The sequence below is a fragment of the Tyto alba genome, unplaced genomic scaffold, assembly GCF_018691265.1.
Source record: "Tyto alba isolate M040663 unplaced genomic scaffold, T.alba_DEE_v4.0 Super-Scaffold_30, whole genome shotgun sequence".
NCBI lineage: Eukaryota > Metazoa > Chordata > Aves > Strigiformes > Tytonidae > Tyto > Tyto alba.
In genome coordinates, this window is record NW_024881305.1 from 4,270,965 (window position 1) to 4,293,971 (window position 23,007).

The 23,007-nt window shown below is 58.6% G+C and overlaps 2 protein-coding genes across 5 annotated transcripts; both read left to right on the plus strand.

The window, feature by feature from the left end:
- The first annotated feature begins 254 nt into the window (after positions 1 to 254).
- Positions 255 to 11,838, plus strand: LOC104363729 (proline and arginine rich end leucine rich repeat protein). Its single transcript, XM_033009489.2, has 3 exons — positions 255 to 448; positions 6,918 to 7,869; positions 9,665 to 11,838. The coding sequence occupies exons 2-3, from the start codon at positions 6,933 to 6,935 to the stop codon at positions 9,841 to 9,843; spliced, it is 1,116 nt and encodes a 371-aa protein (XP_032865380.1). The 5' UTR covers positions 255 to 448; positions 6,918 to 6,932; the 3' UTR covers positions 9,844 to 11,838.
- A 437-nt stretch (positions 11,839 to 12,275) lies between these two features.
- On the plus strand, positions 12,276 to 18,945 carry OPTC (opticin). 4 transcript variants are annotated; one of them, XM_033009486.2, is made up of 7 exons: positions 12,276 to 12,318; positions 15,921 to 16,257; positions 16,697 to 16,832; positions 17,757 to 17,915; positions 18,018 to 18,220; positions 18,338 to 18,436; positions 18,558 to 18,945. In XM_033009486.2, exons 2-7 carry the CDS (start codon positions 16,033 to 16,035, stop codon positions 18,726 to 18,728), a joined length of 993 nt encoding a protein of 330 aa, XP_032865377.2. In that variant the 5' UTR covers positions 12,276 to 12,318; positions 15,921 to 16,032; the 3' UTR covers positions 18,729 to 18,945. The 4 variants fall into 4 exon arrangements, with proteins under 4 accessions (XP_032865377.2, XP_042656226.1, XP_032865376.2 ...); XM_042800292.1 differs by having other exon boundaries at positions 18,341 to 18,436; XM_033009485.2 differs by lacking the exon at positions 12,276 to 12,318 and adding an exon at positions 14,979 to 15,036.
- The last annotated feature ends 4,062 nt before the right edge of the window (positions 18,946 to 23,007 follow it).

Here is a 23,007-nt window from a genome sequence, read left to right on the forward strand (position 1 = left end):
CAGCCGTCTCGCTGCAAAGCACCATCCCGAAACACACGCTCCTGGAAAACAGGGGCCGTGGCAAGGGAAGGGCTTATTTAAATTATTAATTAGCTTTGTTTTTAAACACGGGCTCTGAGCAGCCTCCGCAGCAGAAGGAATTGTTATTAAACGCCAGCCCTCTGGCAGGCAGGACATGTGTGCGCAGCGGAGCCCGCAGCGCTTGGCTGCCAGATAAAGACGTTATTGTTGTCATCGTGCCTCGGTCCCAGCCCTCCGCCTCCTGCGCTCCCACCCACCCTCGGCCAGCAGCTCCCAGGAACAAAACCCCCGTGCTCGGCCGAGGCTCACTCGTGGCGGAGCCGCGGTGCCGAGAGGAGGAGGAGGAGGAGGAGGAGGAGGGAGACAGCCAGAGAGAAACTTGTCTTGGGGATTAATAAGAGGCAGGAGGAGGGAGAGGTGCACACAGGTAAGCTGTGGGCAGGTGCTTTCCCCCAGGCTCTTCTTGCCTTGCCTGACCCTCCAACCCAGGACGCTGCACTGGCCCACGATGCTCCTGCCCTCTCCAGCCTCTCCCTTACATGCAAACCAGCATCTGCTTTTCCTATTTTGTTCTCTCCTCTTGCTGGTTTTTCTGTTCTTCAGCAGCTGGAGGCTTTGTTCCTTCCCTTTTCTCCTGTTGCAAGAGTTTTTCTCGGCATGGGGCAGGCTGGGGTGGAGGGGGGGGATCTTGGGGCTGCAAAGTCAGAGGAAAGTCCCGTGTGCGATAGCGTTGCAGCTACTGCCAGGCGCTTTCTGGGGGGGTGAGCAAGGACCCCCTCGTGTCCCCCCCACCCCGTCCTGTGCTCTCACACCCTCCCAGCCCCACGAATGCTAGGCTCTGGCTCTGCAGCAGAGCTGGGGGGGCTGCACAGCTCAAGCCATGCCCAGGACAGTCCCGTGCCTTGGAAAGCAGCTGGGAAAGCGTGCAAGGAGGGGGGAGAGGCTGAGAGGGGAGCAGACACCTCCGGAGCCAGGACTGCTACCAGGGAGGCTCTGGTAACATCGGGTCACCGTGTCTTCCTTGTGCTGAGCACAGGGTCCAACAGACGGGCTGGGGAAACGGCTCGGGGTGGAGGGGGGGTGGGAAAGCTGTGGGGTCCTGCTCCCATGCTGGAGGGGGGAGCAGGGAGCTTCCCTGCCCTGTGGAGGGGACCAGCATCACGCCGCTTTGAGAGCGAGATGGGAGAGAGCAGCCCAACAGCACCTCAGCGCTTCAGCGAGCTGGTTTTCTGCCCAAAATGTAGGTGGTAAAGCCCTTCCCTCCTGCCCGGCGGGCAGAGCCATGCCTGCATCACACAGACCCTTCCCAGGGCACGTAACACCACTTTTGCTGCCTCGATCACTGAGATTTGAGCCAGCTCGGCTCCGGGCAGGCTGTTTCCGTGGGGAGAGCTGCCGTGTGGGTCCTGTTTGGAGCCGGCTCTTTGTTTCTGCAGGAGATGATGGGAGGAAGCAGCAGGGCAGCGATGTCCGCTGAAATCCTGGGGAAAGGGTTTTTCTCACACATCATCCCAAACCCACCCTGCCCTGTCTGTTTGAGGGTTTTAGGAAAAGCATCGACAGGGCAGAAAGTGGAAATTCATCCCCTTGGCAGCTGAATGCAAAGCATGTTGTACATGAGGGCTTGGAAACTTTCCTGGGAGTCTGAGAGCGGAGCCCTGCCTTATGTGGTGCTCAGCCGACAGTGTCCGGGAAGCACCCTTTCCTCGGCCAGCCCTGGACAGGCTGCAAGGAGCAGAAATTCAGGGTGCTGGGTGTCCCTGCTCCCCTGGGGAGGGGGGGTGTGAGGGGCTGAGTGTTTTCACTTGGGAAGAGATAAGAGTACAGCTGTGGGAGGTTTTCTCTGCCCTCTGGAAGGGGCTGCGGGGAGGGATGAGGCAACAGCAGCTGATAAGGCATCAGAGCAGTTTTCCCACCCCTAGAGCTTGGGGGGGGACGACACCAAGGTGAGGTGTCTGCTTGGAGGGGAGTGGGGTGTGCGTGGGGGGCAAGCTCAGGGGCCAGGCTGCAGTTGCTTTGGCAACATTTTCTCCCACGATTTGCTTTTGTCTGTGTCTAGCCAATTCCACCGTGTGTGGCAGAGAGGTCTGCGGGCGGGCTGAGCCGGGAGCAGCCCTGGCAAGGGTCGGGACATGCAGCGAGGGAGGAGGAGGGAGGAATTGCTGACATGGAGAAGGCAGCGGAAAGGTGTTTTCTGCCAGGGCTGCCTTCCCACGGACCCTGCTGCGGGAGGAGGTTGCTGTGAACGCGACAAGCCTTTCACAATGAGTCTGGTGACTGTGGTACAGTGAGGAAACACTCCTGGCATGCAGAGGGCCGCGGGAGCCAGGCATATTGTCATTCCCTGTGTCTTGCAGTCCTCAGGCTGAGCCCAAAAGTGTTGCTTGTGAACCCAGGACCATGTCTGAACTGCTCTCCAGCAGGGTCTTCTGAGACACCCATCCCCTGCATGGACGCAGCACTATCCCTGCAAGAAGAAACGCAGCGGGGGCCCCGGCGATGTGCCGGCTCCGGCCAGGAACGCTGCCTGCGGCTCGGCTTCTCGCTGGGAAAGTGCTGGGAAATGGCGAGAAGAGCCGGTTGTTGCATCAGGGCTCTGCTCCCCGGGGGACCCTGGGAATGCCTGGGTGACAGCGTGTCTGCCCCCGCCTCCGAGGACAGGCTTGCACTGTATTTAGCCCTTTTCCACCATTGCCAGCTCTGGATAAAGAGCTGCCTGTTTCGGTTACAGCTGATCAGACTCAAACTCTTGTGGAGACTTGAATGGGCTGTTGAGGTGGTTGGGCAGGAGGGAAGCTGACGGGGGAGCTTTGCTGGCTCCTTTTGGTTATTTTTAGCTCGCCCTCCTCATTCTGCTCCAAAATCCAGGTTCCCAGGCTGGGTGGGGGCATCTTCCAGCCTGGGGGCTGGAGGTATGGTGGGAATTGGGGGTCCCAGTGGGAAAGCTGTGAAGGGAGCTGGCAGGGTTATGGGCAGTGGGCTGGAAAGGATGCCTGGTCCAGCCATCTAGGTTTTTCCCTGTCCTCTCGAACTTAAAAGCTCCTTTTATCCCTCCCAGCCCCTCCACGGGAGGAGATACATCGGTGATAGCCGTGCAGAGCCAGACGCTGCTCTCTGCATGTCTAACTGCTGCAAGGGGTGGTGGGGAGGGCAGGAGGCACCCAAGGGAGAGCTTTGGGACTTCTGCCTGTGGCAAATCCCCTCATGACCTTTACATAGCTCACTCTTGCCCCAGAGGTTGTAATTTTTGCCTGCCCTTGGCACCGGGCGCTGGGCTGGCAGGGAGCGCTGCTTGGGAGCTGTGAGATGCAGCGCAGATTAACTATTTGGAAAGCAAACACGAATGGCATTTGGGGCTGGAATTTCCAGCTGTTGTGCCGAATTTTTGTCAATTGTAATGGGATGACTGAAGGAGCAGCTGTCTCTTTCTGGGAGAAACCCTGGGCTGGCATCTGTTGGGTGCCTTGGTCTTGTACCCAGGCTGAGCTGGTTGGCCCAGCCCACAGCTCAGGAGGTGTCCAAACTGTTTTTGGCCATGAATCAAGCCTTTTCTTCACACCAGGCAGTTGGTTTCCTGAATGCGTTCATTGCTTCATGATTTAACTTTATTCCAGTTCCATGGATTCCTTGTGGGTACCCAGGATCTGAGCTGTCCTGTCTGTCGGGGAGCGGTGAAAAAGGTCGAGTGGAGACGTTTGCAGCGCAGGCGCTGTGCCATGGCTCTGGCCACGGATTCAGCAGCCGGTGCTCGTGCAGAATCAGGGTGTGGGATTTTGAAATCTGGCTTCTTGCATTCACGCCAGTAAATTCAACTGCGTGAAACTGGATGGAGAACAGACTGCTGACTGTGTCGGGTTCCAGGGAGAGCTGGCTTTGAACCTTCCAGCGTGTTGGAGGCAATTGTAGAGCTCGCGGTGGCCTCAGGTTTGTTGCATCCCTGTTATTCTGGATGCAGGGCGGTTGCAGGGACCGCTGGTTTCCTGCAGATTGTTTGGAAGTGGGTCCCGCTTTCCTGGGGCGGGCTGGGGAGTGGTGGGCAGAGCCCCCACGGGGGAGCTGCAGCTTTGCAGGGGGACCAGCAGCAGAGAAGTGTGGTGGCATTGCTGTCTCTGCCCGGCTGGGATGGGGACAGGAGCTGTGGCAGTCCCCTTTGGGGAAGTGGCAGCGGGTTACAGGCAGTACAGCGGGTAAAAATCTGCCTCCTGGCACTTTCTTTCTGTGCTGACAAATGCCACACGATGCTGCTGCTCTCCAGCTTGAATTTCTTTCTCGCCGACTATTTCTGCTATACGCCGAGTCCCTAAACATCTGCAGTGTTAAAGCTTCGTGTGAAGGGGATGGTGCAGGCTCTGTGGGGCCAGGTTGTTCCTAGAAGGGCTGAGAGCTCACCCAGCTCACCACCACCAACGGGGTGACAGCTCTGCCCTGTCCCCCGCCCTCCCTGTGACATTGCCCAGGGTGGCTGCCGGGTGGCCCGAGCTGAGCATCGCCCTGTGAGTGGAGGGAGCCAAACACCCAGATCACGGCGTGTACTGGCTGGAATATCGGGTCCCAGTTGCCTCCTCCCCTCTGCAACGGGCCAAGTGCAGACCGCAGCCCCCGCCAGTCCCCCTGTGCCTTGTGGGTGTTAAAATCCAGGTCTGAGTTTTGGAACAGAGGCAAAAATCCCATGAAAAGGTCTGGGACAAGGTGGGGGGAGAGCCCCATGCGGGGCGGGACGTGGCCGGGAAAGGAGCAGGGTGCTGCGGAGCCAGGGAGGGGACTGCACGTAGTGCAGCTCCCTGTCACGATTTTGCTCGTTCTCTGCAGCCTGCCATTGAATCTGAACTCTTACAACACAGAAGCACGCACGTACATCCCCAAAGGGGACTTACTGCAGCACTGCTGAGCTGAATATCTGGCAGCATTCGGGCCCCGTTGCTCTTCCTCTGTTCCTCCCTTCCCCCAGCAAGATGCCAGAGCTCTGATTGAAAACAGCAGGCATGTGAGGCTTGTAGGGTTAAACAGAGCCAGATGGGAACTGAGTGAGACAAAAAGGAAAGTAACAGGCTGGGCCTGGAGGGGGGGCGAGAACAGGATCTTTTCTTGGAGAAAGTCAATTACTTGGAGCCCCAGGAATGCGTGGGATCGCTTCAAAGGGAGCCGGGCTGGCACAGCCCTGGGAGCAGCGACCCATCGAGGGGCCTTTAGGGCATCCCTGGGTGGGATACGGACCCCCCCCGTGGGAAGCTATAAGCAAAAAGGGGTTGGTGTGGCAGGGGGTTACCCCAGAAGTGCTGGTCTGTGCTGCTTGCTGGTCAGATGAGGGCTGGGGATATTTCCCTGCCACTGCCCCAAAGGCGATGTGCCCGGCTCAGCCCTGCCAGTTTGCTGCTCCCGCTGGGCACACCGACCTGAGCAGGCTTGGCTGTGCCCGTGGAACCCTTGGCCCTGGCCCCTTTGGCCACGACGGCAGCACTGCGAACCAGCGAGCTGCAAGCCCCACTCCATCGTGTTACTCCATCGTGTTGCGTGGGAGAGAGCAACGAGCCGGGAGAGCCTGATTTCTCTCCAGCATCAGCATCGCCGGCTCCAGCATCACCAAAGGCTTCTCCAGTCCCAGCAGCACTGGCTCCCACAGAAGACACTCCATTTCCCCAGGAGATCCATCTTCCTCTGAGTCTCCTCGTCTTCCTCCCTGTCTCATATCACTCAGTTCTCTTTCCCACCCTGCCTCTGCCGAGCTCCTCCATCTGCCTCACCGCGCATCCAGCTCGGCTCTGTTCCTGCTGGGGTGACAAATGCCGCTGGGAAAAGCCTGGCAAGCACCCGGAGGTATCTGCCCAGGAAACCCACAGCCTGGTCTGCTCCAGCTGGCCCTGGGGAGTGTGGGAGCATCCAAAGCACCTTCTGCATGGGGCTTTGGGGAGCTTGTCTGCAACAAGCTGGATCCCTCCATCCTCCAAGGCATCAGCTGGAGAGCTACCAGCAAGAGTCTTGCAAGGATGATTGCTGCTGTTCCAAGCAGCAGCAGGGAGGGCAGAGATGGGACAGGCAGCCTTCATGGGCTTGCTAATGACCCAGAGAAGAGGGAGAGGTGGTTATGTGTAAGGTGTTGGGCTGGTATCCAGGAGAAACTTGGGCTAGGGACAAGAAGAGACCTCACCAGATCCCTCCAGATCTCCCACTTCTACTGGAACACTCCCCAAATAACCAACCCAGCCCAGTACCCTGCAGTGGGACTGGAGGTGATGGTTCAGTTATTTGGGCAGCACAGGGAGATGTATAGTCAAACACCTTCAGTATTGCCCATGTGCAGTCTTGCAAATGCCTTGTATTGCCCATGTGCAGTCTTGCAAATGCCTTTTTTCTCACACAGCCTTGAAAATGGGCTGTCCTGCATTAAAGCCTTGTCCCTGAAGCACAGGGCCATCCATCTTTGCTGCCCCGTTAACTGCCGCAGGCCTCCCAATGCTGTCGCTAAGCCAATTTGCTACTGAATCATTGATTTTTTGGCTCAAGTGCAAAATTAAGCCTAATCCATCAAGGTCTCTGAAGAGGCAATCCATCCTTCAGGGAGAAGGCATAGTGGTGTTGGGGCTCCTGGAGGGCCAGGCTCCGCAGGGGAGTGCTGGGGATGGCATGTGAAAAAACCCCAAACCAAATTAAAAAAACCCAACCCCCTCACCCCCTCACCCATGGCATAAAGCTGAGCCAGAGAGAGGGGATCTCAGTGACTCATGCTCTAGAGAGGGGTTGGATTTAAAGATAACTTCCAAGGAAAAAGAGAGAAAATAGCAGGTTACTGGCAGGGATGTGGGGTAAATTCCTGCCTGCCAATGATGGAGGAGATGGGAGATGATGCAGTACCTAAATCAGGCACTTCCTAACCCACCTCTTCTTGTTGCATCCTGCAGGGAAACATCTGGACCATGAAGGTGGCCTTCAGATTGCTTCTCCCACTTGTTCTTGTGCTGATCTCAGAGGTGAGCGGGCAGCGGAGGAAGCCTCCCCGGAAACCCACCCGCCCGCCTCCCGAGTTCATCGAGCCCGTTGAGCCCACAGAGCTGCCTCCACCCTTGCCGCCAGGTCCCCCCTCCATCTTTCCCGACTGCCCCCGAGAATGCTACTGCCCCCCAGACTTCCCCTCTGCCCTCTACTGTGACAGCCGCAACCTGCGGAAGGTCCCCATCATCCCGTCCCGCATCCACTACCTCTACCTCCAGAACAACTTCATCGACGACCTCCCGGAGGAGTCCTTCAGGAATGCCACGGAGCTGAAATGGGTCAACCTAGACAACAATCGCATCCGGAAGGTGGACAGGCGGGTCCTGGAGAAGCTGGAAAACCTCATCTTCCTCTACATGGAGAAGAACCAGCTCAAGGAGGTGCCTTCCTTCCTGCCGCCCAACCTGGAGCAACTGCGTTTGAGCAGGAACCAGATCTCCAAGATCCCTGCTGGGGTCTTCAACAAGCTGGAGAACCTGGTGCTCTTGGATCTACACCACAACAAGCTAAGCGATGGGGTCTTCAACAAAAACACATTCAAGGGACTCAAGAACCTCATGCAACTCAACCTTGCCCATAACATCCTGAGGAAAATGCCCCCTGGGGTGCCCAGTGCCATCCACCAGCTCTTCCTGGACAGGAACAACATTGAGGACATCCCCAGTGACTACTTCAAGGAGTTCCCCAACCTGGCATTCATCCGGCTCAACTACAACCAGATCTCTGACAAGGGGCTCCCCAAGAATTCCTTTAACCTCACCAACTTGCTGGTGTTGCACCTGGCCCACAACAAGCTCACCAACGTCCCTTTTATCAGCCCCAAGCTGGAGCACCTCTACCTGAATAACAACTCCATTGAAAGTGAGTTGCTCTGGCTGTGGGGGGCAGATGGGCTTGAGGATGGCAAGTGCTTTGCTGGAAAAGGTCATTTTTCACCCAGTGGGATGTGAAGTCTTCAAAGGGGGATGCATTGGTGAGAAGAGCTGGGGGCTCTTTGTAGTCAAACAAGTCCCTAAGGGGGATGGATCTGCATGTGGGGAAGAGTGGTCTGAGGATTAGGGTGGTAGCTGAAGAGCAGAGCTAAATTCCCCCTGGCGCTGCTGGGCTTTTTGTGTTCATTGTCATGGGCAGCTCTTTTTTGGGGCCACCTGCCATCTAAACAGTTACTTCTCCAGCAGGGCTCAGAAATAGAGATATTTAAAAAGGAGAGTCTGTGCACATATTTTAAGAACAGATGCCAAATACGCAGTCAAGATGGTTAGAAATAACCCAGCTTAGCTCTTGAGCTGAGCCTCACCGAGGAAGGAACAGGGAGAACAAGGCTGTGATGGAGGTTGTCTTGGCAAACCAACCGGGGCAGTTTCACACCATTCCAGGCAAAGCACTGCAATTTCTTGGGAGAGGTGCTGGCCCGTGAAATGTGTAAACATAGCTAGCACATTCGAGAAGAAGACAGACACCCATTCCTTGTCACCCCAGATGTTTCTGCTACTAGAGGTCCAGCAACCTGCTGTTCTTGCAAATCGCAGGGGAGCGAGAATGTGGCGGTCCTGCCAGAAACCCTCTGTGTGCACTGGGAAAAGCGTGCTGGGCTCTTGTATTTCTGGCTGCGGTGGGGTGCGTGGGGGCTGCAGGACCCACCCAGGGAATTACTCGCTTGTGAAGCAGCCGCCGGGTCCCCACAAGTGGTGTGACACAAGCGCTTCCTTGCTGCGGTGTTTATTGTGCAGTGATGGTGTGTGGCTTTGTACATAAGAGTGGCCCACTGCCAAAGAGGGGTTTTAAAATCACAGAGTAGCCTTAACAGGCTGCTTCTCACCCAAACAGAGCACTGAATGTCAGCCAGGGACGAGCAAGAAAGCTGCTCTTTGCAGGCAAGCACTCATAGTGTTATGGGATGTAACGCCAGGGACAAAACCCTCAAAAAGCCACGTCTCTTCTCTTGGGAAGTCACCAGAGTCAGTTCCCAGGGAATAATGACGCAGCGATGAGTGGCTGGTTCAAGAGCCAGTGAATCTGCATTTTGTTTAAACACCACTAAACTGGAGCCAAGGGGGACCTTGGGGCAAAGGTGGTGACTGCTGCTGGCTTCACACCCAACCAGTACCCAGGTCCTGCAAAGGCTTTCCGTGGAGAGATGATCACGTAGCCGTGGACAGCATGTCCTAGCTCTTTTTTTTGTCTATTTTACCCAGATTTTAGAAGGTTTCAGTCCCTGGAGCTGAATAATGACATAAGAATCCCCAGGTTTATTTTCCATAACGTAGGCCCTGGAGTGGGGAGAAACAAGTGGAAATCCAGAAGCGAGCAACAAGCCAGTTATCGACATTCTCTTCAGCATAACGGTGCTGGAGCATGTTTCCTTGATGTATTTTTTTAAAGGCTTAGGGCTGGCTTGGCAGGTTTCACGTTTGAAATAAACTCTTTTCTCTCTCAAATGACACTGCATCCCTCACCGTGGGGGGTGAACGAAAGCAAAATTTTCCTCTCACTGGGACTGTGTTGTCTTTTAGGGGAGCCTGGGGATTCTCCACCTCTGTAGCAAAGCAACCCCGTGTTGGGGTTCAGCAGGCAGGCAGGGAGGGGGGTCTCTAGCATCCCTCTCTGTTTTCCCTTTCCCCTAACCTGCATCCTGCTTTCCCCCTCCTCTCTGCAGAAATCAACGGGACGCAGATCTGCCCCACCTCGCTGGTGTCCATCCAGGACTTCTCCCCCTCTGACCTGGATAGCGTGCCTCGGCTCCGGTACCTGCGGCTGGACGGGAACCTCCTGAAACCCCCCATCCCCTTGGACCTCATGATGTGTTTCCGTCTCCTCCAGTCCGTGGTTTTCTAGCCCTGCCAGGCAGCACGCCCCTCCCAGGCCTTGGCTTTGCACAGAGACTCGACCCCCCGTCAGTGTTTGACACGTGGGACCCTCTTTGCCTCCTTCTCCCCCCGCTCACACCCCACCTCCATCCCTCTTGCCTTTCCCCCTTTCCTCCCCTGCAGTGGCCGTGGACACGTGTGGCATGTGCACCCTTGGGGACCACTGTCTGCAGGACAGCACCGCGTCGCAGCAGCCGTCCCAGGTCGCAGCATCAGCCCCGGGGTGGCTGCCACGCTCACCCCGGTTCCTTGCCCCTGGGCCCTGCCTTCTCTGCCCAAACCCAGCCCTGGAGCTGGCTCTGCCTCTCCCCTTCCACCCGGCAGAGTTTCAGGAGGTTGGATTCGGTCCAAGCCAAAAGCATCACCGGCTGGAGCTGACGAGGGAGCCCGGGGGCCACCTCACTGCAGGACTCGGGCCATATCATTGCTCCGGGTGGCTGCACCCGGAGAGAGCCCGCCGTGTCCCTGGGGAAAAATCCCCCGTGAGGCAGACGGAGCAGGGGGGATGCCCTGGGCTGGTGCAGGCGGCCACCCGGCACCCTCGGGGTGTCCCGGCGGCGGGTGGCCGGGTCTGGCGCTGACCGGCAGGACCGGCAACGACACCTCGTGGCCAGAGCCCCGGGGCGAGGGACACGCTCCTCCGGCCTGGGCCCTCCTGGGGGGTTCCGGGGGCCGAGGGGCTTATTCCCTTGGGGGGGGGGGGGGGGATGTGTGAATTTGCCAGGAGGGAGCGGGGAGGGTGTCACGCCACCCACCCTTCTCTGCAAGACCAGCCCCCTCCCCAGCTTCCATCCCCACCACCCCCCCCCCCCCCCGCAGCATCAATCCTCAGTGATGCAGCCCCACTCCCCAGCACCCTGCACCCTCCCGCCGTCCCGTGCTGCAGAGTTGCAGGGCTCAGCACCACGGCCGCATTCTGCTCCTTCCAGCTATACCCTGCCCTCCCCAAGGCAGGCAGGACCCAAAGCCTGTGGGACCGCGATGCCGGTGACCTGCCCTGGGCGTGGGACCCCCCCCCTCCGGGGGCAGAGCAGAGCCAGGTGCTTTGCAGCGATGCCAGCGGGACACTTACTCTCATATTTAGGTGCCTGGGGCCAGATGCTGACGTGGGTGTAAACCCCAGCTCTGCCGGGCTGGGTTGACCCACGAGATCTCCGCTCTGCTCTCACAGTCCCTCTGCCCTCCCGCCCTGACTCCCATCTCCTGGAAGTTTTTACTCTCTGTTGCTTTCTTGAACCGAACACACATGACTGGTTTTGCCTTTTTTGTTTGTTTGTTTTAGAAAAAAAATGAAAGAAAAAGAAAAGGGAAGAATTACTCTTTTGGAAAAGCTATTTTTTATTCCCCCTTCTCCCTGTTTTCACATGTATCACTTCCCTCTTTGATAGCTGTACCTGCATATATAGGGTGTCCGGGTTTAGGGGGGTTATACTTTTTTTATTCCTGATTCTCAGGATTTAGATTTAAGGCTGAGCATTAGAGGACAACAAAACCAAAAAACTGAAATGATCCTTAAAGCAATAAACCAAAGAAACCAGCTGTTACCTCCTTTGTGTTTGGCCACCAAAACTGACCCTTTTCTGGGGCGGGCACCGTGTCCCACCCCCCAGAAATGGGACAGGGATGCTCCCCACAGCCTGGGGGCACACCAGTGACCCTGCGAGTTGGGTGCTCCCCAATTCCCAGTGCTGGAAGGGTCATTAAACCCCTGTGCTAATTCAGGTTTGTTTTCTCATGATAAAAGTCTCTTCTCCAAATCTTCCTCCAGTGGGCTTTATTGGGTTCGACAGGTTTCAACCTTAAACCCGGAGACCCTATGTATATATTTATATATAATGTGTATATATACTGGTAGACTGTACAGATATATCTAGAGACATATGTAGTTCTCGACTGATTTCAGCTTAATGGTATTTTCACTCCTACTCTTCGCAGCAGTGAAAATAAAATGATTCACAAGGGACCCAGCGCCGCAGTTGGATCTGCCTCTCTCTGATCCATCTTCATCTTCCTCGCCGCGCGGGAGCCGCTGCTTCATTCAGGACCAGATTTTCTCTGTTGGGGCCAACAGTCGGAGCTCGAGAGACCCTGGGAGTCCCCACGGTGGGGGGCTCGGGGGTTGTTTGTGGTGTGCCCTCACTTGAACCGATGTTGGACTCAAGCACACCTGCAAAAACCGCCCCCCTGCTTTGAGCCGCAGTGGCCAGGCTTATGGAGCATGGGCCTGTCTTAACGAGCACCTTGGCTAATTAAGAGAGCCTGACCTTGGCTGTGGCTCCCAGGGCCGTGGCTGCAGCTGATGGTCGTTATTGTCCCTGCGAGCTGGGCTGGGAGAAGCCGATGGCTGTGTGTGCTGTGTGTCGGGGCAGGGTGTGTGAATTTGGGCTGAGCTGCCCCCACGTCACCTTCGTGCTCCCAAGGAAGCCGGACAAACATCCCCAGGGTGAGTTTGCCCCGCAGGAGCAGCATGGAGGAGCTTCAGGGCGTGCACAGGGGCAGCTGAGGCGGGGAGACATCTCCCACCCGTGGCAAAGAGCTCGGATCCATCCCCAGGGCTGCGGTTGTGCGGGGTGGGCGCGCGTGTTTTCACACGAGCGGAACGGGTGTAGGCAGCGGCTTCTCCTTCTGCCCATCGCCGCAGCTTCAGAAAAATCTCCTCTCGCTGCTGCTCTCCCCACGTGAATCATGAGCGGAGAGGGAGGACGGCTGTGGGCGTGGGTGCGAACGCATGGGCTGCGGCGTGGGGCTGCTCACGGGAGCGTGCGCGCTGGCAGGAGGGGGTGCGTGTGCGCGTGTGTGTGTGCAGAGCGGGCGCAGGCATCGAGCCCCCCTTATGTTTTTGTGCTGGAGAACAAAATCTCTGTATTTTGTAACCGGGGTGTGAATCATGCACTCCTGGGTGTGCATGCACTCGCTGCCCACCCCCCCCCCCCCAGGCGACTCAGCCCTTGTCCCCCGGGGGGAGCTGAGCGCTGCAAAAGTAGCTGGGCTCCTTTCTGCTCTCTGTAAACTGTGCCACCTTGAAGTGGGAGCTGGGCTGATGGCGTGGGAAGCTCCCCCCTCACCGTGTGTATTGTGGGGTCATGGGGAAGGCTGGAAACCCTTTGTTAGTGGGGGGGCTGAGTGGGGCTGCTGGGTGAGTCTCAAAGGGGGCTCCTCAGCATGGTGGGTGCTGATGTTCCCAGTGCTGGGGAGGGGGGCTGCAGGCCCACTGGGGCTGGCTACAGCGAGAGGCAATTTGGAGCAGGATGAGGTACTGCTCAAATCAAGCCCCCTTGCAGCTGGTGAACCCCCCCACACACACACTTGTGGGTGCTTGAGCAGGGCCCTCCCCTGCAGGGAGGGTTTGCACCCACCCTTCGGGCGATGCCGTGAGTGCCAGCGCTCGCTGAGCTGCTGCTGCCTCTGGGGACAAGGGAAGAAGTGGGCACGAGGACGGACACCAGCTACTTCTCTAGGGCAGCAAAACAGCTGCCCTGGGGGGGTGGGGGTGAGGGGGGGGGATAAGGGGGGGGGTGTCCTTGCTGTCCTGGGGGACCCACTGTCTTGGGGGACCCTGCTGCCCTGCAGACCCTCACCAGTCCTGGTTTTTGCTTTGCAGCAGTTTCCCTCCCATGCTGGGCTGCCAGGCAGGAGCTCCCCCCCCCCCCCAAATTTCCCCCCAGGCTGGGGCAGAATTTGCCATCTGAAGGTCAGGTCCCCTTCAGTCGTGCTAAACCAAAGCCCCCCACTCCCCAGGGGGGGACACGACTCGGCAGCCGACCCTGGACAAGTGCCTGCAGCCCCTCCGAGGAGCCGAGGCACCGGGTCAGCTGTAATGTCGTCCCCCCCCCCAGCTGCCACATCGCTTCCATCACGGTGGCTGCCGAGCCGCCTAATGAGGGGCTTAACGAAGATTAGCCGCGGCCCTTTGCTCTGCTGCGTGCTGAGCAGGGCTGGGGCTGCCCTGGCAGGGGGGACGCCGTGGGTTGGGGAGTACGGGGGCTGTGGGTGCGTGGATAAGGCCCACTGGTGGTGGTGGGGGGGGAGGGCTGCCAGGGTGTCCCCACCTGCCCAGCAAGCTCTGGCAGATGGGTGCGATGTCTCGGGTGGGTGAGCGCGTGGGCTGCGAGCTGCCTGCGAGAGAGAAGAACATTTTTACAGCAGTGGGTGGCTGTGTGTGCACAAGGTTGCCCGGCGCTGCGAGGAGCCCGTGGGGCTGCCGTGCACACCCTGCCCGTCCCGGGGTGTCCCAACCCTACAAGAAACATCCCCGGCAATGACATCCCCCCCCCAACACACACACACCCCCACCCCCCTGCACAAAGGATGAAGCAGGGCCGTGCCCCCTGCCCCGAGTTGAGCCCCACAAGCAGCCACCCGACCCCAGAGAATGTGGGTGTGCACAGCGGGAGATGGGGGGGACATCTTCCCTTGGAGAGGGGAGCAGTGCTGCCCCCCCCCCCATCTGCACCACCTCCCTCTTCCCAAACCGCCCCCAAAGCAACAGAGCGATTGGCTCTGTGCCCCATGGAAGGCAAGGGGAGGTGGATGAGCCGATTATCACAAGCTATCTGCCTAGTGGGGTGGGCCTGTGCAGACCCTTAAATCCTGGGGAGCGGTGGGTCCCCCCCACACCCTCCCCAGGGCTGGGATGCTCTCTGGGCCCCAAGGTCCCACCCAGCCCAAAAGCCAGATCAGCAAGGGGGTCTGCGCCTGGTGCTTTGCCTTTTTGCATCCCTGGGGACGGCCACAGCTGGGAATTGTTCTCTGGCAAGACCTGGCCTGCTTGGGGTAGGGATGGAGCTGGCTCTGTCCCCTCTGCCCAGGGCTGTGTCCCCATGGGGACACCAGGGCAGGGAGCACAGCACAGTCCCCATCCTGTCCCCCACAGCCCCAGACACAAGCCTGAGCTGTTGGAAGACAGCTGCCATTGGGGCTGGCTTGCCCTTGGGGACAATATAAGGTCCCAGTGGGGGGCTGGCAGCTTGATTGGCCGCATCCTGCCTCTCCCCTCGGCAGCGGCCATGCCAGGCCCCTCTGTGCAGCCCCCCCCTCCTCTCCATGCATTAAAAGCCCAGCAGCCCTTCCCCAGCCAGTGCATCAGCCCACGGGAGCGGAACGGGGATCTCCCACGCCAAGGAGGAGAGGAAAGGGAGTACATCCATGCCTTTGGGCTGGGGTGAGCTGTGGGGTGGGAGGGTCGGCGTCTGGCAAGATGTGTGTGGGGCTCACTGCACTCGTAAATGTTTGATCTGTGGCAAACCGGCAGAAATTAGGGAGCAGCATCCTCAGTCCGGGGTGCAAAAACTCTGGGCTGGGTCGTTGCTTTTGCATTTAGATTGGGAGAGTCGCGTGGGAGGCTGATGGGTGCTGGGCCCCTCTGCCTGCTCTGCCGTGGGTGCTCACGTGGGCACACAACCCGGTGGGTGGGCGATGCTGCAGCACGGTGGGTGCTGGGGACCCATGCGTAGGGGTTGGCTTCGGGTGGGGGTGAGCTCCCTTTGGGAAGGGACCGCAGCGGGTTTGGGTGGGGGGCTGCCCAGGATGCAGAGCTGGGGGGTGTCCTCGTACAGGCAGCCCCTGTGCTCAGGGGTGAGTCACAGGGACCCTGTGGCCTCCGGTCACCCCGACACTGGTTTGCCCGGGATGCTGGAGGCTGAAAAACAGCACCTCAGGTTTTGGACCTGGGGTGACCCATGGGGAGAGCAGCAGTGCCAGGGCTCCTGGGGTCCTTCCTGCTGGGTTTATTGGGCCAGCAACCAGCTTCATCCACCGCCTCAAGGGGCCAGAGCAGGACTCTGGTCCCCTCATCACCTCCCACAACCCCGAACCTCCTCCTTGGGACTGGGAAAGCTGGGAATTGAGGGCAGCCCAGCACGGCAGTGGGGCCTCTCCTGCACAGCCGCCCAGCTGAGCGTGAAATGGGCTGAAAAGAAAAAGGATGGTGTTAATGTTCCCAGGGCCGGGGACAGAATCTGTTTGTCCCCCGCAGTGGCCGCAGTCCCCACCATGGCTGCAGCCTTCCCATCCCTCTTTGCTTACACTGCTTTGCAACCGTTTCAGGGCACCGGGCCCCATCCTGACCCGCATTGCTGGCTCTGTGGGAGCCCTGTGCTCCCTGGGGACTGCGGTCCCCAGCGCTGCCCTCAAAGCGGTGACCCTGGCCGGGTGCAGGATGCGGAGCCTGGTCTGGCTGGGCATCGCCAGCCTGTGTCTGGGGGCAGCTTGGGCTGTCCCAACCAAGGAGGAGGGGAGGAAGGCAGAGAAGCCAAAAGCTGATCTTATACTCTACGAAAACCTGGACCTGGACGACTACGACCTGACGTTGGACAACTACGGTGAGATCCTCGACCTGAACAACTATGAGGAGCTCTACGACTACGGTGACCTTGCTCCGAAGGTGAGGGGGGACACAGGACAGCACCCGGCATGCGGGGCAGGTCTTCCCTGGGTGAGAAAGGGGCTTGGTCCAAGGGACGGAGCTGGAGAACCAGCCTCTTGCACAAGGCTCCAAGCTCTGGTTGTTCTTCCACCGTTCTTGCTGGTGGCAGGAAAAGCTTTACCTGACCCCGACCTCCACCAGCGTCCTTGTCCCCTGTCAGCACCCGGCCAGAGCATCGCTGCAGGGAGCCAGGACATGAGGCTTCCTGCATCCCCCTGGGCAAATAGGGAGGGGGGTTTCTGAAGCCCTGATCTAGGAGAGCTGTCCGAGGAGGAGCTGGCTTTTCAATAAGACCTACCCAGTGCCCTTGACCCCCTGACCAGTGCCTCCTGTGCTGGAGGGGAGCGGGAGGACTCTCTCAGCCACCCCAGCCCCCATGCCCAGGCTGTGCTTGCAGATCGAGGTTGGCACGCTGGCTCCTCGCCCCAAGGACCCTGCGGCTCTCCCAGATCGGGGCATCACGGCTGAAATCCCAAAGCTGCAGCCTCCAACCACCGCAGGCCCCATCCGCCCAGCACCCGTCCCCGGGCAGGGTGAGTGCAGACCCCTGGGTGCACACACAAAGGTGCAACCAGAGGGATTTGGTCCCCATGGGATGCAGCCAGGGGGGGCAGGGCTGGTGCTCTGGAGAAAAAGGAGCAAATCCTTTTGCTACCAGCAGACAGCAGCAGTTATTTGCTCTGCCCCGGGTGTTGGGAGTGCGTCTTATCACACAGCAGGCAGGAGGGCTGCAGTGAGACATTTCTGGGAAATAAGAGCTCCAGCAAAGCAGCAACATTTTAATGAGCAGAGGCATTGCGACAGTCGGACAGAGTAGCAATTAGATTAGTGACAATTAAAATCCTGTAGCGAGGGATAAATATCTTTATTCATTTTCTGTCACTCTGGACTGGGACAAATTAAGTAGGAGGCAAAGGGAAATTGTTGCCTTGCTGCTTTGAACTCCCCCGCTAATGGATGCTGAGTTTTGTGGGTGCTGGGGGAGAGGGGAGAGAGCACATGTAGGGGGGACACATGGCTTTACCCCTCCTGCCGCCCCTGTCCATCTTGCCAGGACCCTCATGCAGCTGAGACAGATGTTTTGCTGGATGTAAAACTGTTTTCTTCTATTCCATTTCCTTCTGAGGAAAAAATAAGGGGGCCAAGTGAGCTCTGGGTGTAATACTGCTGTGCTTGGCAACCTTACATCTCCCCCTCTCCCATGGGAGGTATTTGGCCCTGAGCAATTTCATTTATTAGCAACTCTTTTGGCTGGGAGTTTCTGGCCCTTGACAAGATGCCCTGGGCTGTTTCGCTGATGAAGGTGCTGGGGCTGTGACAGCCCTGGGTGCTAAAGACTTTGTGCACCCACAGCGTGGGTGGGGGTGGGCATGGCCTCCCATCTCCGGGCATGCTGGGGTGCTTCGTGGGGGGACGGGGGAGCCGTGCCATGCCACGGGCTGCCTCTGCACCCCCAGGCCTGCCCAGCTGCCTGCTCTGCCTGTGCATCAGCACCTCCGTCTACTGCGACGACGTCGACCTGGAGCACATCCCGCCGCTGCCGCCGGAGACCACCTACCTCTACGCCCGCTTCAACCGCATCGGCACAGTCCGGGCCAGCGATTTCACAGGGCTGAGTATGTCGAGGCAAGGGAAGGGCCAGGCTCTGCAGTGGGGTGCAGGGGGAATAAGCAGTTCTGCATAGATCCCTGTTCATCTCCTCCTTCCTCTCCCCCCAGAGAAGCTGAAGCGAATAGACCTGACCAGCAATTTCATCTCCTGGGCGGATGCGGACGCCTTCCGCCTGCTCCCCAGCCTGCAGGAGCTCATCCTGCCCAAGAACAGGCTGACGGTGCTGCCCGAGCTGCCCAGCACCATCATCCGGCTGGATGCTCGTCTCAACAGGATCCCCAGCACCGGCCTCCGGCCCGAAGCTTTCCGGGTGGGGGAATCCAGGCTGGTTTTAGCCCAAACCTGCCATGCCAAGGGGGTAACGGGGATGGTGCAGAGGGCTGGAGTGGGGCTGGGAGCAGGGAGGTTCATCTCTCCCCTCTTCCAGCAGGACCTGAAGCAGCTGCAGTTTCTCCATCTGTCCGATAACCAGCTGGATTATATCCCAGTGCCCCTGCCCGAGAGCCTGCGGTCCCTGCACCTCCAGGTGAGATAAGCCTGGACCCAGGCTTGTCTGTACCTGAGCCTAGCAGAGCCCGTCACCACCACCTCCTCCCCCTCCTCCCCATCCCTTTGAATCTGATTTTGCCCTTTGCCTCCCTGGCCAGAACAATAACATCCAGACCATGCATGAGAACACATTCTGCAACAGCCAAGACCACAGCCAGATCCGCAGGGCGCTGGAGGACATCCGTCTCGACGGCAACCCCATCAACCTCAGCCTCTTCCCCAATGCCTATTTTTGCCTGCCCCGCCTGCCCACAGGCCGTTTCTTCTGAGCCCCCAGCGCTGGGAAACGAGGGTGAACGTTCCTGGACCCACCGTGCCCCCACCCCAGACCCCCTTGGAACCTGCTGCCCCATGGAAAACGTGAGGTTAAGGCAGATGCATTTAACCCCGGTGTGAGCTGAGCCTCTGTGTAGAGGTGAATGTGGTCCCAGGGCAAATGGAGCAAGGGATGGGCAGTTCTAATAAAATGAAGACTTTGAAAACGCATTCAGTGTCTTGTTCTCAATAGCAAGAGCAGCGGAAAGCCCTCTCCCAGCCCCAGCCCAGCAGCTGCTTTGTGAACAGTGCTGGTTTGCAAAGACAGGGCCTTCCCTGTATCCCGTTGCCTCCTCAATTCCTCCCCAGGGCCTTGGGAAGACCCCTCCATGTCTGCTTTCAGGGTTTCCTGGACAGGGAGCCGCATTGTTCCAGATAGGCAAAGCTTTGGCCCCATCAGGTCTGACCTGTGTGATCAGGCTGTCCCCTCAGCCCTCCCCAGGTCCATCCGGGGGGGTCTGTGTGGCTCCAGAGGAGTGTTGCACACCCCGCTGTCAGCTGTGGCCACAGCTGGGTTGTCCCCGTGTGCCCCAAAAGAAGATGTCACATAGGAAACCTCAGCACAGGGCAACGGGAGTCCTCCCTCACCTCACCGCAGAGCCGCTGCAGCCCCATTGCTCTGCAGGGACCCCCACCCCCCCGGGACTGGGAGCTGTCCTGGTACGAGGGTCTCCAGCATGAGCTCTGCCCGGAGGGACGGTGTCCCTGGGTTGGGGTCTGCTTCAGCTCCAGAGAAACCCTGGAGCAGCACCGGAGCCTGCGAGCCAAATGGCCCTGGGTCCAGCAGGAAAGAGTCGCTCAGAGGGTGTTAAAATCATCTCATATCATCCCAGCTTTCAGCACCCGAAAAGAGCTGCCCAGTGGTGAGATATTTTAAATATAATGTATTCATCCTCTATATTTTTATACACATGTAACAAACACGAATACCATGAGAGGGATGACACATCCCTGGAGAATCCAAAATCCTGAACTGAAACCAGGGAGCTCAGCCCACATCCTCCAGGCCCGGGGAGGCAAACTAAGGCGGCTGGAGAAAATCTTGCAAGAAGATCCAGCTTCTCATCTATGGGCTTGCTGAAAATGCCGCTGGGCACTCGTGCCCATGGTCCTACCTTGTTGGCACAGCATGGGCACGAGCGTGCCGGTGACACGGAGCACGTGTGTGTGCACCACCTCTCTCCCCTTGCCTTTCTTTTCCATGCAAAACCCAACTCAGACATGGATTATGTTGATCCAGAAGCCAGGGCCCTTGGTAAATGGGAGTGTGGAACCATTCCAGCCTTTCCTGTCAGGTTAGATCTAAAATGCCAGGATTTATTAATGCTGTTGTCATGTCATTCTTGAATCTGTCTGTCTATCCCCCTGTCTCTCCTCCTTCCCCACCCACCCTTCTGACACCTTGGCACCATTCTTTGCCCCGGGTGATCCCACCTGCTCCCGTGGGATGAAATATTGCTGCGAGCCAGGCTCGGCTGCAGCGGGATGGAGTTGGCCAACTTTTCCCAACAGCGAGCCCCGGCCCTTCGCGTTCGTCCCACTAGATGGCAAGACAGAGTGTTTGGAAATACCTGACCTTAACTTCAGACTGCAAACTCACTCTCTGCTGTTTACCTCTCCCTTGTGGGGTGGTTTTATCGACTCACGGACATGCTCACACAGCTGGGGAATAGCCCAGGTGCTCGATGTTGGCAGAGGAAGGATTAAAAGAAGCTGCAGAGGGGAAAAAAAGAAGGGTTTGCTCGTGGGGGAGGAGAGTGAGGTAGGTGGAGGGATGTTTCTGGGGGAGATGGGGCTGCTGGCTTCACAGGAACCAAACTTTTCCAAGAGCAATGGGGTGGATCTGGGGGGGCTTTGCTGGGGGAGAGTTGAGATTTAGTTGTGCTGTCTTGTCTTGTGTGGCTCTTGGGTCCCCTCAGACCCTTGGGGAGGAGGGAAAGGGCTGGGGCAGCAGAGCTTCTCCTTCCCCAAAGCCCTGGGGAGGGCTGGGCTGCGGCTGTGTTTGGGAGGGGGCTGCTGGGGGCTCAGCCCCACCGTTCTGCTGGTGCAGTTACTAACTGTGCTCGTCTGTCCTTGCTGCTGCTGTGGTGGGGGAAAGAAACCGGCTCCTGCCTTTGCAGAGTGGTGCAGGGAACAGCAGCCCCCTCCTGCTGCTGGCCCCTTGGCTCTCTCCCACCCTCCTGAAGTGCCACATCCCCTCCATGGGGCTGGATTGCTCCCCCTGAGCACCCCAGAGGGGTTGGTCAGATCCTGCCCTGGAGCAGAGCCTTCCCCAGGGCTGAAAACGGCAGCAGGCATTAAGAGGGGCTCTCCTGAGCCCTCCTGCCAGCGGGACAGCACTGCCCCAGTTCAGCCTGGCTTGGTAACGTGTCCGAGACCTGCCACCCCCTCTGTCACTCTTGCTGCCCACTGCCCCGTGTCCCTTAGGCTGCGGCCGGGCAGCTGGGAGTCCTGGCTCCTCTCCATCCCCTGATGTCTGCAGCTCTGCCCAGCTGATGCCTCGGCTCACGCCACTCCCGCGGGGCAGAGTCACCGCCTGCCCTCGGGAACCTGCCTGGATTTCTGCGGCGGAGGCTTTATAGGCTTGCACAACCCGTCCCATGCATATATGCATGTCAGGGACGGCGCATCTCTGCTGAGATACGTGTGCTGCTTCTGCCAGCTTGCCACGGGCACAGCCCGAGCCCAGCTAAGGGGGCCAGCAGGCAGCAGAGGAGCAAGCCCACCGCAGGGACGCAGGGCCAGGCGGCAGCAGGGGAGGGAGCGGAGCAGCCGGAAAGAGGAATTATCACAGGACCCGTGTTAGAAGCCGGGAGCTGGAGCCGTGCAAAGGCAAAGCATCTCTCTCTGATCTCGAGAGCATTTGCTGAGTAACAGCAGGAGCTGCAGGGCTTCAAAGCAGTCTGATGGGAAACGGCGGCAGCCCTGTTGCTGGAGACAGTTAAATGATGCAGGGCAGGGGGAGCACTGGGGAGCCGTCCCGGTTGGAAGGGATGAATATTCCCAGACTGTTTTGCTTTAGAGACGTTCAGGGAGCTGCGTTCCCCCTGGTACAGGGATGGACAGGGAGGAGAAGACTAACTGGCCACTAGTGTCCCTCCCCTCGCCCTCCCCGACTGGATCCATGGCTGCCTTCTCCTTGGGCACGCAGCAGGCTCTGCAGCAGCCGGGCAGAGGACTTGGATCCTGCCTGTCCCTCTCATTCCCCTCCATCCCTCCTCCCTTGCCCAGAGAACGTCTCGGTGTGTAATTCATGCAGTTCTCCTCCCTCCCTCTGCCGCTCAAGGTCACCTTCCTCGCCTGGGCTGGATTTTCACATATTGATTGCTTGGCTCTAACAGCCAACGTCTCGGTGAGCTCCCGATCTCACGCCAGCTCAGCATCTTGCCACTCTCTGGGAGAAGCATCTCCATATGGACCCCCCTCCTCCTCCATCCTGCCCTCCCCCTCCATGCTCTCCTCCCAGCCCTGGCCATACATCATTAACCGGCACCAAAACAGAGACGGGAAAGTCTTCAAGCCCCGGAGAGCAGCAGCCTTCTCCCTCCTCTGCCTCTGTCTCCTGGGGAGTGTGACATGAGCACGTTCCTTCCCTTGGGTTGATTTAGGAGGAGCTGGGACAGCGTGTGGCATCCTTGCAGGGACTCGGCATGCTGCTTTGCCTGTCTGTGAGCTGCCTCCATCCTCTTCTGCTTGAGCTTCCTCCTGCAGGTCCTCATCCCCCAATGGGAAATGAGCTCCTCTCCCATCGCTGTGTCCTGCTCCCCAGGTTTCTTCTCTGCTTTCCTCCCATCAGCATGACCAGGAGCAACCTGTGCCACGCTGAGCCATCTCCCTTGGCCACCACCTGAGGACAGAGCCACCCATTTCTGTCCTTTTGCAGCTTCTCAGCCAGGGCAGCACAGGAAGCTTACTGCAGGGTTGGGGGGGGGGGGGGGGGCAGGTCAGGAGCAGAGTGGTGGTGACTGGGGTGAGGGGTCTAAAGCAGGAATCAGAGCAGCAGGAGGAGGAGAATGGAGGCTCTTGGCTCTCCTGGCACCCAGGTGACCTGAGAAGAGGCCACAGAGATAACACAAGTCTCCCTGTTTGGGACAGCGGCCATGTCTGCCAGCTCTGTCCCACACCCGTGCCCAGGGCACGCAACCAGTGGATTTATTGGCCAAGTGCAAAATCAATGGCAGGATGGAAAAAGGCCACTGAACTGTGGATGCTGACAAGCTCCTGGCCTCCTCT